The 14772-nt window shown below is 42.1% G+C and overlaps 1 protein-coding gene across 2 annotated transcripts in view; it reads left to right on the top strand.

Moving 5' to 3' along the window:
• The window catches only part of il11ra (interleukin 11 receptor subunit alpha), a 57582-nt gene extending 43523 nt beyond the window's left edge, over positions 1 to 14059 (top strand). The window contains exons 4-12 of one of the 2 annotated variants that reach the window (XM_084035303.1): positions 507 to 673; positions 1314 to 1428; positions 1790 to 1953; positions 3001 to 3164; positions 3534 to 3678; positions 4560 to 4664; positions 8985 to 9081; positions 9224 to 9303; positions 9998 to 14059. In XM_084035303.1, the coding sequence (XP_083891429.1) occupies positions 507 to 673; positions 1314 to 1428; positions 1790 to 1953; positions 3001 to 3164; positions 3534 to 3678; positions 4560 to 4664; positions 8985 to 9081; positions 9224 to 9302 (1036 nt within the window). In that variant the 3' untranslated portion in view covers position 9303; positions 9998 to 14059. Of the gene's footprint in view, positions 1 to 506; positions 674 to 1313; positions 1429 to 1789; positions 1954 to 3000; positions 3165 to 3533; positions 3679 to 4559; positions 4665 to 8975; positions 9082 to 9223; positions 9304 to 9997 lie in introns of both variants that reach the window. The other variant, XM_084035302.1, reaches the window with a different exon arrangement.
• Positions 14060 to 14772: the final 713 nt, after the last annotated feature.

The following is a 14772-nucleotide window of genomic DNA, read 5'->3' as shown; positions in this document are numbered from 1 at the left end:
ACTGAAGACGGAGTCTGTGATTGGATGACAGAACCCTCGCGGCTCGCTTCCAGTGGGGAACCACCAGTTACATTTATAATACCCACAAAATCACACTACTGTTATTACTGATGCAAACGTACATGTGAAGCCAGACTGACCCATGTCCTTTAAAGCAGCAGACTTTTTTTTTCCTATTTCTGGGAACCCATTTTTAAGAAATTACAAATCATCTCCCACAGTAGGTCTTATCTCGTGAAAAGTAGTAAAAATAGTTAAACCAGCCGTTTTGAAAAGGTTTACGTTTGAATCACACATGTGTTTTATGCATGTGTTATTGACACGTTACCTATATGTGAAATATGTTTAAATTTAGACCGAATCAACGTCTATTCTCTCATCAGTAAAGCAATAAAACCTCCTGTGAGCTAGCCTCGGGTCCCGAGCCGGTCTTTGGGGTTTAAGGCTCACAGGTTAGTAAGTCCTCGTAAGCATGATAACTAAACTCTAATGTGTTTCCCGTCCAGGATACCTGTGGCGTGGCATCTCAACCGCAGCTCGGCGTTGCCATGGCACAAAGTGACATCGGATGGAGCGTTAGTCCTGCTGCACGTCGACCACTCGGCGCAGGGCAACTACAGCTGCTATGACAACCGGGGGCTCCTCCTCCACTCCGTCAAACTCAGGCTGGGCCGTAAGTGTTGCTGTGTTGCGACTTGTCCCGGCTCACGGCGCCTGATTTAGGAGTTGTTACACTTTAACAGCTCTGGCGTACTTTTAGCCTCTCACCCCGGCAGCTTTAAAAAATAAAAACCTCTTTGCAGGAGGTCCCTCGTGTTTTCGACGGCATCGCAGCCTTTCACAGCTCAGTTTAGTCTTTGGATAATTCAGCAGAAAATAATGTTTCTCCTGCTGGCATCTCTCTGTTGAGTTTGCCTCGTCACTCTATTTCTGGTCTTCTCTCCCCCCTTTTTTAATGGATGAGTGTGTTTGATTTATTCTTGCTCTCTGGCTACCACGATATATCTTATGCAACAGCAAGGATCCGGACCGCGCTACTGGTCCTCAGAGGAAGCGGGTCTTATCGGCCGTCACATAGACAAAGCCCCCCACTTCCTGTAACTGTCTCCAACAGGAAGCGACTCCCTAAGTGGACTTCCTTTTGAGGGACAGGGAGTTTCCTACGGTGCTGGTTAAACCTCTCCTGCAATATTGTGGTTCACAGTCAGGACGCCAGAGCACAGGGCGTTTAAAACATTTAAAATATTACATTTAACAGACCCTCTCTCTCCCTCTCAGCCCTGAAAACAAACTGTCTGTCTCTCATCTCCCAGACCCCCCTGGGCTGCTGAGCGTTTCCTGTCAAGTGCCCAATCACACGCATGTTCGCTGCTCCTGGTCGGAACCAGTAAAGACCTTCCTGCCAGCCAAGTACGATGCCTCCTTCAGGTAAGAGTGAGCTACTGCTAGTCGCAAAGCAACGCCCGAGGTCACATCCAGAATGAGCTGTAAAGGAACTAAATATGATGCATGTGCCACAGAGTTACATGTTTAATTGAAGTGCATATAGTACGAGTCGTATCCCGAAGTGGACACCTGTCCACGCTGCTCTGCTCCCTCTCTTCACTCCCAGTGGAAACTTTTAACCGTAACACAAATTACAGCAGTGTTTCTCAACTGAGTGTGGACTGAAGAAACTTCACCATTGGGCTGTGGTGACTTGTAACGCTTCTGCAGTTTCCAGCACGCACTCGAGCTGTCTTACAACCAACAGAATGCGACGCTTGACAATGACTTCTTTGTTTTCAAGGGGGACTGGTCAGGAATGGAGGCCATGCATCGTGGATGCAGCCCGCAAGCACTGTGATGTAGAGCATCCTGCCTTCTGGCAGGCCTTGCATACCCTGAGAATCACAGAGACCAACGCCCTTGGGTCTGAGACGGCATATTTCCGCTTAAATTTACATGAGCTATGTAAGATCTCGCACACACACACATACACACACACACACACACATTTCTTCTCCGAAGGTTTATCATTGTCACCGTGTTTCCAGTGCTCCACACTCTGATAAAACAAGCTGTGATTGGCTGGCTTGGGCAGCATTACAGTATTTAGAAATCTCTGCAGTATGATTTTCAATCGTCATGAATACAAACGCTGTGCTTTCTATGATAGTGATGCGATGTGTTGTAGTGACCAGTAGGTGCCACCAGAGGTCGTCTCTACAGTGCAGCAGGCTGATGATGACCGCAGGAAGATGGCAACTCTGTGTCATCTTTTGTTGCCTTAAAAAACTTTAGTAGTTTTAGACGGGATGTCAGTTTCTGTTAATTTTACTTTCCAAAAGAAAAACGCAGATTGACGTGATAAAAGGTGCTTTACTTTTTTACTCTGGTGCTCCAATACGCACCGCATTTCAAAGGGTTTTATCCCTTGGAATATAATTATTAGTTTTTGTTTGTTGCCACATTTTGATCAGGCTATGTTTGGGGCGCCACTAGAGATTTTGGGCCTTATGAAAGAATATAATATTAGTGCTTTTATAAATGTCATGGTTTCTAATGCTGCACATAATTTTTCCCTTTTGGTCCATCAATTAGCTTGTTTTGCTGCTCCTCTGTGTGCGTGACGTTGTTGTCACTCTCGAGCCGAGCCGTTCACGCTGGCCTTGAGTCTTCATAGCGCCTGAAGTACCTGTTGCATATTGCTCGCTGCTTTTTTTTTTACCTCTGCACTTGTTGTCACCGTGGCGTGATGCTTCAAATGTGCTTCAGCAGTAAGAGCTGTTGGATACGTCTAGTAATAGAAAATATGGTAATGCCATATTTGAATTAAAGTTGGATTTACTTTATATCTCCCAGAGCTGCCGAGGTAGATGTATCAGATACTTTGAGGTGCTTTGCTCTGATTTTTCACATCTGCCATCTTATGCTTTTTTTCTTGTTGTCTTTTAAATAGTAGACCAACCATAGAGGAAATACTTGTGGCTAGACCCTTCTATCTGTCTTTGTCCGCAGTGAAACCAGACCCTCCAGAGTCGCTGTTGGTGAATGAGCTGGAAGGCTTCCCAAAGAGGCTGATGGTCTCGTGGAACTTCCCGGCTTCCTGGCCGCTGCACGCTGCTTTCCCCCTCTTGTTCCAGATCAGATACCGACCACTGGGCTCCGTGTACTGGTCCGAGGTGAGGAAGCAAGGCCCGAGGCTTCATGTTAGACCAGTATACATGTCGAATAGACAAGAAACATCTTTTCCTCATGTCTCACGAGCATCATGAAAAGCTTCAGTTTAAAATGTAGTTTTATTTAATGCTAGGTCACTAAATTAGATCAGATTTTTCCTTCTCTCTCACTGCAGATAGTAGATTATGTGTAGTCTTAATCCACATGACAAATGACTTTGTGATATGATGAAAGTCAGTTATACAAATTAAGTCCAATCGAAGGAACTTTGATAAGAACATCTGTATGAGATCTTCCTTCAACATGTTTTCAGTGAAGCCACAGTGATGCCTTGAACAAGTCCCTGTCCCGTCTCTTTCCCCGTCCATCAGGTTTACTCTGAGGAGAGTCCAGTCGTGATCCTCGACGCCCTGGCTGGTCACTTCCACCAAGTCCAGATCCGAGCCCGTGACGACGTGGACTCTGAGAGCCAGTGGAGCGAATGGAGCCCCCTGCTTCTCGTCAGGCCATGGCAAGGTCAGAAAGACAAAATGTTCATTTCAGTTTTACATCAGATCATGTTTTTTAGAAGATTTAAAAGCTCATAAATAGACGAAACTCAATAAATACAAGAAGATGTATAAAGAAGATGGACATTTCTCTGTTTTATTTAGATCAAAAGACTCATCTGCAGATCATTCTGGAGATAAATTGAAATAATTGTCAATTGCAGCCCTGCATGTTTAACAAAGAATGTGTAATAAAACTGAGGGTGACCAGGCATTCCTTCAAAAGGAAAAACTGAGCTGTCGTTGAGACAAATCTCTGAAAATGATATATTCTTCCGTCACATGTACTTATTGTAAGTCTCTCTGGATAAAAGTAAATAATTAACGTTAGCAGAGCATCACAACAGAGACGGTCACAAAGTACTTTGAATTGATTTATTTATTTGGGAAAATACACTTATTGTCTCCACATTGCGTATACAACTCATTTCATTCTTACCTTTCAAAATAAAAGCCCTATACGCAGCATTGCTTCTTACCAGAGGAACTTAAATGACAACAAATTAGCTTACAATATGTATTTATTACAAAAACATGTGCGGGTATTTATGATGGATGGTCCAGCCACTGTTGACCTGGCAGGTTTAGTTCTGTAACAGCAGTGATGTAATGAACTATTTCACACACAACCATGAGCTCTCTTCTTGGTTCCTGTCAGAAGTCTTGTTGCTCGAGTTTGGATTGTTTGACCTACAGTTAATGTGTTCATCAGGGTTGATGCATCTCCTGCATCATAGATTAGCAGTCATGTGTGAGCCTTTGACAGCAGAGTCTGTACCTTGTTCATACTCATTGTTACTCACCAGAATAAAATCCCTAAAAGTGTGTGTGTTTTGTTTTCTACTACAGTCTCCTCCACAGAATCCACAGAGGAGATCCCATCAGAGGATCACTTCCCAGACTATCCTTTCCCCTTCGACATGAAACCCGAAGCCTCCACCCCGAAGTCAAACAGTAAGTTATTCCAAATGGTAATTCGCAATGTGAAATTATTCAGATGCAACGCCAAAACTGCATGTGTTTATGTTGTAACTCAATATTAGTGTAATCACTGCCACGACTATTATCGTGAGCAGTTCTGCCAAGACCTCTGCAATTACCAGGTACCTGGTACGATTACTAAAACAGCTACTACTGCATATACTACTCCTATTACTATAATTAATACTGCTTTATTTAGTACACCCGCAGGCTGCAATTGCTATCATTGCTAGTCTTGCTTCTGCCACAGCAAATACTTTTACCCGTGTCGAGTTAAGTGCACGCCAGTCCCTGAAATGAAATGCAACCGCTAAAACTTGTGTCATTACATTAAAAACCAAAACATCCATCATCTGATTTTGAGGTGAACTTATTAAAACAGTCGAGTTGATCAAAGGTTGGATCAATCAGTGTGACTGACAGCTAGTCAAACAGCAGGAGGAGTAGGTTGGCCTCCGCTGCCTATTTGGCACCAGCAAGAAGCCGGATCAGTCATTAATGCAGCAATAAGGCATATTTACTGTTATTATACTCTAGATGGAGCAGTACAAGTACCTCTTGTCTGGCCTCATCACCAAATTACATATAAGTGCAGTAAATTGTACCTGCAGGGTGTTATGTTCTCTACAGTGTGTGTGTCCTGGATGAAAAGTTAAGTACATGGCAGCTCACACACATGTGGACAACAACACAACACAGCACAAAAAAATACACAGTATTCACATGTAAACACGCACACGGAGACACACAGTGACACAAGGAGACACACGCAGACACAAGGAGACACAAGGAGACACACAGAGACACAAGGAGACACATGCAGACACACGGAGACACAAGGAGACACAAGGAGACACACAGAGACACAAGGAGACACATAGACACAAGGAGACACACAGAGACACAAGGAGACACATGCAGACACACGGAGACACACGGAGACACACAGTGTACACAAGGAGACACACGGAGACACACAGAGACACAAGGAGACACATGCAGACACACGGAGACACACAGTGTACACAAGGAGACACAAGGAGACACAAGGAGACACACAGAGAGACAAGGAGACACACAGAGACACAAGGAGACACAGAGACACAAGGAGACACACAGAGACACAAGGAGACACAGAGACACAAGGAGACACACAGAGACACAAGGAGACACAGAGACACAAGGAGACACAAGGAGACACAGAGACACACAGAGACACAAGGAGACACACAGAGACACAAGGAGACACAGAGACACACAGAGACACAAGGAGACACACAGAGACACAAGGAGACACAGAGACACACAGAGACACAAGGAGACACACAGAGACACAGAGACACAAGGAGACACAGAGACACACAGAGACACAAGGAGACACACAGAGACACAAGGAGACACACAGAGACACAAGGAGACAAAGAGACACAAGGAGACACACAGTGTACACAAGGAGACACAAAGAGACACAAGGAGACACAGAGACACAAGGAGACACACAGAGACACAAGGAGACACAGAGACACAAGGAGACACACAGAGACACAAGGAGACAAAGAGACACAAGGAGACACACAGTGTACACAAGGAGACACACGGAGACACAAAGAGACACAAGGAGACACAGAGACACAAGGATACACATGGAGACACAAGGATGGGTTTTGGCAGCAGTGAGTCTCCGTGGCTGCTCTGCTGTGAATCCCACGTCGTCTGTTTGTGCGTCTGTGTGTTCACTGTCCTTTGCAGATGTTGCTCATGAATCTTTGTGTTTTTGCACATTTTCTCGTTTTGTTTGTGTGTGAACCAGTTGTTTACTCCTCTATCCAGTATGATAAATGCATGTTTGTGTGAAAGCTGTGAAGGCACATATAAAATTAACTTCTCACCAGAGAGTAATTAAATCCAAGAACACACACAAACCACTATTTTTTTTTCTTTATTTTTTCTGCTCAAACAAACACAAACACGAGTTGAGACAAAATACTGTATATGAGAATCGCCATCTTGGATTTTGGTCGTCGCCATCGTGGAATTTTTGCAATCCGTGAGTGGAAGTGACCATATTTGGACTGCAGTAGTGAGGGTGGTTCTGATGAACACAAGCAGCAGAGCAGCAATCTCAGTGGATCTGGATCTGACTTCTGGTGTGAAGCTGTTCAAAAAGTTACCTTCATAATTCAAGTTAAACTTTACAGCTAAATATTACAGTTTTTTTTAGTCGCTTACAAGCGTTTGTCTAACCAGTTGTCACATTTTCAAAACTCTAAACACAATAAGCACAGCATCGTTTTTTTTCTGGCCATACCATTCACACATTTCATGTCGTCTTCACACAATATGCCAGTGAACACATTTCCACAATGCTTACATTTTCTTAACAGACAAGCTATACCTCCCAACAAAATGATGGATTGTTTTTGTATTATTTACGAATGTTAACACACAACATCCCATAATAGCAAAAACAATATTCCAAACCTTATATAAGGTATAAAAACCTCTGCTTCTGCAATGATATCAGTCCAAAAACAATATTTCTCAGCTGATAATAAACAAACAATTGAATAATTGACACACAGCTGATTTATGTTGGCTAAATTGGGCCAACCACAGCAGATTCCAGTGTGGCTTAGACTCAGTGGCAGGGGTTATTTTTTTCTATTACATTGACACTTATACAGTAAAAGGAGGACTTTGAGGAGTGATGTTTTTGGAAACAGAAACAGAAAAAGACAAACTTTTTATCTGGGCTTTTTGCTGTTTTTTTCAGAATGCAGTACTGTAAAACTTTTTCTGTTCTATCATACTGTAAACAGTATTTTTACCTCCTGTAATTTGGTACAAGATATGGATATTATATTATTTAGATTTATATTTAGTAATTTCCCTTTACAGTTTTTCTCGATTGTTTACACACATTTTCTGAAAGCATGCCTCATACTCTCAGAACTCTACACACAAATCAAAACAAACACACACACAATGGGCAAAACCCCTCAATTCTCCTGCAAAATGAAACTTTACATTCAAAACAATGTTATTTCTTCTCAAAATGGTATTTTGTTTTCAAATGACACACACAAACCATCATATGAATAGACATTTATAAGAACCAGTTGAACACTGATGTGCTCAATGTAAAACACGATGAACACTTCTTCTCCATTTACCATAATGACTTAGGCCTTTTTTTGTTCAGTGTTACACTCACTACAGACAGTACATACATAAATGTGTTGTAAAATATTTTAGAATATTGTTTTTATATATTTTATTTTTCCCACAAGAATACTGTAATGTACACAGTGTTCATCCAAACCAACACAAGGTTGCATATACAGTGGTCTACATACAAAACCAGAAGAATTTACTGTATACAGTTACAAAAAACAACAACAACCATCCCGCATCCTCTCTTCTGTTTTGGTCTGGCCACAGCACCTCATCCACATCACAGGCAATGCTGAAACATAAAAGTCTATGCAGTTTTTGCAATGTCAACAATAGCCAGTGTTTTGAAACCTGGTATACTTTGATTGACTGCATGTACCTTGTGAAGTGAAAACAAGTGTTATTCTTTGACAGAATAATTTCATTTTGAGTCAGATTTCCAGTGTTTTGGTAAAGTTAGTGTGTGCAGAGAAAGATGTGTTCTATTTTGAAATGAAGAGTTAGTATATATTTAACAAAATGTGTTTTTGAGAAGAAAATTATCTATTTGGCCAATTGTGTTTTGTAGGTGTGAGTCTGTGTTAAGTATGGGTTGTCAGAAGTATGGGTAAGCGCTTGTTAGCGATTATAAAAACCTTTAAAGTAGCTTTGGCAGCGTGGTCGCGACCTGTCAATCACAAGACACTAAAACATCCCCTGCTTTCTGGTCTGTTGGACTCTAAATGGACCATAATGTACTAAATGAACATCATGCTGGATTGAATTAGATTTAAACTAAAGCATTATCTCTGCTGGCCCCCTGTTGGCCAGCAGAGATAATGCACGTTTAAGGCACTTCAGATTTGGCTTCACTTTTCACACCCGTGGTCTGCTGCCTGGTTATGACAAGACAATGAAGGACCTGTGTGAACTGTGTCTTAATTCCATCTGTTTGTTTTTTGTTTAAGCCTTTTATTTCACCACACGTCTACATGTTTCATCTGAGTCAGCCCTCGTCTCTGTTGCTTTAACTCTGTCTTTCACCGTATAGCCCCCCCCCCCCCCCCCCCCCCCCTCCATCGCTTGCTGTGTTGACCTCCCCTGTTGTTGTTTTTTTCTCTCCCTATCCAGATTCTGTACATCCTGATGATGAAGGTAATTTGGGTTTGGTGATCCTGCTGGTTTTGTTCTCTGTGGTCGTCCTCACCACCGTCCTTTCCCTCATCTTTGTCGTGTGGTAAGACACACACACACATCCCACATCCACAGCCCACAGCTGTGTGGTCTCTCTCTGGATCTCAATGAGCATTGGTTTTGTCAGAGCTCGGCATCCTGAAGGTTTTAGGTTGTTTACTTATTATCTTCTCTCGTGTTTCCAGGGTACGGCAGCGACGGCGCGATCATGTGACCAAACAGGAACTGACCTCTATGGTCAAAATGAAGTCCATGCCAATCTAAAGTGAGCTTTCTTTGGTTTTGTTTTGAGCACTTGTCTTTGTCTTTCTTTGGTCTAAACATCTTCTCCACGGCATGTTGTGTCCGATTGAATTTCCTTCTCGCGTTTGTTTTCTTGCACATGTGTTGTGAATATGTCGAGTTTCCACCGATGGCCACACACGTGGCTCATGATCAGAGTCTAGCTGGTTTGGCAGATCATTTTAGACCCCTGGATGGCGAGTAACCTCTGCGGCAAAGACAATTAAAAAGCTAATTAAGTGTCAATTCTTCCAGATGATATTATATGAGGACCACAAAATGCCCTCAAATGGGAGCCACGCCAGTGAGAGCATAGAGAGGCTCTGTTAGTATGAAATAAACATGGTTCACAGTGCTGCTATAAACAACATTCAGACAGGCCTCCAGAGAGGCAGCCAACATGTGATTATAAGCCTGACACACAAACACACAGATTATAACCCTGTAAGTATGCCTGCATGTCTCCCATGCAGCTCTGTTATTTAAATCTGTGCTTTCAAGGCAGCGCTTCATTACATTATGATTTATACATGTTTTTAAAGTTGCATTTCCCATCTGTTTCCCTCCATTTTACCCTCCTTCATTTCCTCTCTTCTTTTCTCCAACCTCTCTCTCTGCTTTTTTCCTCCTCCCCTCTTCTCTTCTTCTCTTCTCTTGTCCTCTTTTACTCCGTTTAGGTTGATTTCAAGCATCTTCTCCTTGTCAGCCCGTTCTAGGGCTCCTCCCCAGTCAGCCTCTGCTTTTACAACTGTAGCAAGCTGATCGTCTGTATTCAACTACATTAACCAGAATGCATCTGCCAGGGCCCAACCCCGGATCCAGGACAGCAATGAACCTACACAAGGACCTTTGCAGATTTGGGTAAAGTTACCCAGTATATCAAAGCTGACTGAAGGGAATGTTTTGCAAGATTACCCTGGACATATTCAATGGTCACATCTATAGCTGCACTACCCATAATGCATCAGAAGACGAACACGGGGGGAAAACGGACCCGAGTCTGTTTCTTTGTGGTCACTTCGGCAACGTCACTGCAGCTCACTCGTCGGCGGACTCTATGAGCGATGCTGCATCAGGACATTTGAGTCCACTCAGAACCAAACGCTGCTTCAGGCGGACTGACTCCTCCCCCTTTTTTTGGAGAGGAGCGACGCTTTTTCGAACTCTTAAGCAACAAGTAAGGACAGGAAGTGCAGCTGCCAAACAGGAGAACATAAACACTTTTTTTTTTGTGGGACAGTTTCCCTCTCTTCTCTCACCCAGAACTCCTTTATGTTTTAGATTCATCGGGAGAAGTGACAGATAAATGTGCGTCCGTTATTCCATCGACTGGCCGACCGACTCAATGCTGTGAAGGAAGCATAAACTGCCAGTCTCTCTCTGTGTATGTGTGTGTGTTTGTGTGTGTGTGTGCATCTGATGAAAGCAGCATCCAGGGGCATTAATGGTGTCAGCTGAGGGGCAGGAGGCCGCCCGTTGGTGGCTCCTGACCTGAGGGATGGACATGGAGGATCAGATCCAGCGTGGGTGGGTGGGTTGTCTCGACTTTATTTCATTCACGACGAGAGATTTTCTGTTTCATGATATGCATGTTTTGCTGTCTGATGTAAAGTATAGGTGTTCTATTGTTAAACCTTTCTATCCATCCATCCATCCACTGTTACTGAGTGTGTGTTAATGAAAGACGCATGGGAAGAGAGAGAGCGATAAGAAACGAGATATTGGCCGTTCACAAACCACCAGCATTATGACATTACATATATATTTAGTTAGCTAGAGAGTATTACACTATACATATTCTGCTGTCTTCTCTAGAATCCAAACAACCCTAAAAGATTTATTTCTCAACATTCACACACACACACACACACACACACACACACACACACACACACACACACACACACACAACAGGCTGAAGAGCGGTAATCTGCCGACTAACCCTAACCCCCTGTGGTCTGTGGAAAACACTGATGATGTGTTCAGAAGTGGACTTCGCTGCACCTGTAACCACCTGATATCCCAGAATACACCTGGGCATCAGTGCAGCGAGGCGAGACGTTGCCCCACTGGAGGTCGGCAAAGACGTTATTCATTAAAGTCATGATGGTTTGCACAGAAAAGTGTCTCTGAGCATGATGCTTGATACGACGTGTAAGATCTTTTTTTTTTTACAGATATTTCATTTACAAAGAAGCTGTAACTGGCAACTATTTGGCACTTAAATGATAAATGACAATCATCCGATTATAATGAATCAATCAAGCACGAGGCCACTGTTACATCAAATTAACTTTTTAATGTGATATGAGTGTGTCCTATAGGCTGTGGTGTTTACCTCATGTGACACCGAAGAGGAACGCAGTCACACGGCAGTGAGAGGCATATTTTAACTACATACGTTTGCATTATTAAAAAGAAAACATTTAAAAAAAGAGTTTGTAGATCTAAAGATAGAAACGCTTGCTAACAAGCTCGATCGTTGATTCGATGGGAAAAAGGCCAGTTTGGAAATGTATAAAGCACTTTGTTATCCATCAAGTCACTGAAATAATCTTACCTAGAAGTGGCTGCCATGTTGTAGACAGTAACACTGTCACATGACAAACTCCACACTAACTTTGACATGGTTCTCTCCCCGTTACTGCTTCACACCGACTCACGGAACATGAATGATCTGTTGTGGCCAGTTCTCACCGTAGGAGAAGCCCAAATACCTCGAGAAGAGTAGATCTGGTGTAGTTTTGCTTTGACGCCTACAAACCTGGTGTCCTGTCTGCAACTGATACAAGTGAGCGGCTCCACTGGGAGTGGGGCACTCGCATTAAAAAAAAAAAAAAAAAAACTTTCTCTGTTGCATTTGTCTGGTGTCTATGGGAGCCTATTTCTGCCGATGTGTTGAAAAAAATCTCTCTACTAATGAGAGACTTTTTCAAAAGAATGAAAAAATTTTCTTATCTTGAAATAATGACTAATTATTGAGAGGCTTTCTCAAAATCATTCATGTATTTCAAGAAAAGTTTGTCGTTCTAATGATCTTTTTGTTCATCGCATTGTTTTTTAGGGGTTTTCATGGCAGAAATGGGCTTCCGTAGGCGGTTGTTTGTATCAGAAACAAGGTGCATCTAAGTCAAACTTTTTCCAGTTTGACAAGCTAGCTCCACATATTATGCATGGATCCAGTCGAAGCTTCTTTTTTTAAATATTGTATATCACACTAAAAATACATTTCATGTATGTTATTATAAGTGATGTTTATATGTAAAAACAAAAAAAAACAACAACAAAAAAAACATCGGAAATATTCACAGACATGGTTCATCTTAGTCTTATATTACATTGTTAAATTAAAGACAAATTAGCCATTACGTTTTGAAGTGCATTATGATGCAGTTTAATTAAACATGCATTATATGTAATTGTAATTTTGGATAAAAATAACTTTCTTACAAGGAATTTAATCGGAGCAAATGGCAATTTATTTCAGTAAATACTCAAATTGTGATGTTTGTGTAGTAAAATGTTGCCCTGATAAATAAAGAAACTGAAAGTTTCCCCACAGAAATCCAGTATTAGTGAGCGACTGAGGATGCTCCATGTCTGAAGCTTTCCAGCATTGTGTATTTGTGTCTTTCTTCCCAGTTATATGAAGCTGTGTTACTGTACGATTACTGTATGGGCAATGTGTTTACTGAACTCGTCTTCATCCAACTTGCTTTACTTTAATGTTCAGTTTCAGCCATTTCTTTGCGGTTTTGAACTTTTTTTTTTCTGGCTCTTCCTGTGACAACATTAACAAAGAAAGTCAAACCATTTCATTTTCAAATGATTCAAATCATATTTGACACAGAGCTGCTTTTTCACTCTCTGTTTAAATTGGAAAACAATTGTTTTGATATCAAATAGCAAAAACAAAATGTACATGCAGCAAAATGATCTAATAACAAAAAAATAATCATTTTAAACTGGATTTGAAACGTGTTAGTGGATGGGCCAGTAATGAATGAATGTACATGTTCATAATATTACCTCCAAATATTAAGTCGTCGATCATTTCTGTCAGTCCTTGTCATTTCTAATTCCTGGATATTGAATTTCATACTTTCTAGGCCTTCATAAATGTGACCATAATGAAGATTATAGTCCAGCTAGCAGCTGACTCATCAAAAAAACACTTTATGTTGCTGAATACAGCATAACTACACAAATTGTAGTCATTTAAAAATATATATAGGGAATATTAAAGTGCTATAACGGACATGAGCAGAGACATTTCTTCAGAATTGCTCAATAAGTGAATATTTTTCCAATTTTTAACTGCAAAATGACAACAGAATTTAAATTTTTTAAGGAGTGAGTTTATGAAACATTTTTCAAAGACACTTTACGGAGTGCAGTTTTAGAACACGTTCCTCAGACTGAGTGTGCTGTGGGCCGCGTGCAGCATCGGGACTGTGATCCGGTTCCCGTCTTTCTGCTTCACACTCGTGTTTCTTTTGTTTGTGTGGACACTTTTGTGGTATTCTTTGTTTTCCTACGTTCCTCTGCAGTATGTGATGGCAGATGGAGCCTGTTGGTTTTAAACCTCAAATTACACTCAGGCATCCATTCTCAGATGTACATAGTCTTTTTTTTTTTTCTTTTTTTTTGCTTTATGTGTACGACAGATATCACCATAAGCTGTTTTCCCCCCTTCCTTTCCATGTATGTGTCTGTGAAATAAATACTATTTTATCACACGTTTAGCGTCTGGGAGTTTGATTTTATTTGTTTGTGTTTTCGTCAGAAGTTCGTTGTCCTCTTCTTCTCTGTCTATTGGTGACAATTAAGTCTTTGGTTGGTTGGTAGGTAGGTAGATGAGTGGGTAGGTAGGTAGGTAGGTAGGTAGGCAGGTAGGTGGGTAGGTAGGTAGATGGGTGGGTGGGTAGGTAGGTAGGTAGGTAGGTAGGTCGATAGATGGGTAGATAGGTAGGTAGGTAGATGGGTTGGTAGGTAGGTAGGTAGGTAGATGGGTGGGTAGGTAGGTAGGTAGGTAGATGGGTGGGTAGGTAGGTAGGTAGGTAGATGGGTTGGTAGGTAGGTAGGTAGATGGGCGGGTAGGAAGGTAGGTAGATGGGTTCGTAGGTAGGTAGGTAGATGGGTTGGTAGGTAGGTAGATGGGTGGGTGGGTAGGTAGGTAGGTAGGTAGGTAGGTCGATAGATGGGTAGATAGGTAGGTAGGTAGGTAGGTAGGTAGATGGGTAGGTAGGTAGATGGGTTGGTAGATAGGTAGGTAGGTAGATGGGTGGGTAGGTAGGTAGGTAGGTAGGTAGGTAGATGGGTTGGTAGGTAGGTAGGTAGATGGGTTGGTAGGTAGGTAGGTAGATGGGTTGGTAGGTAGGTAGGTAGATGGGTGGGTAGGTAGGTAGGTAGGTAGATGGGTTGGTAGGTAGGTAGATGGGTGGGTGGGTAG

Source organism: Eutrigla gurnardus (assembly GCF_963514095.1).
Source record: "Eutrigla gurnardus genome assembly, chromosome: 19".
NCBI lineage: Eukaryota > Metazoa > Chordata > Actinopteri > Perciformes > Triglidae > Eutrigla > Eutrigla gurnardus.
This window is presented reverse-complemented; position numbering and strand designations above follow the sequence as displayed.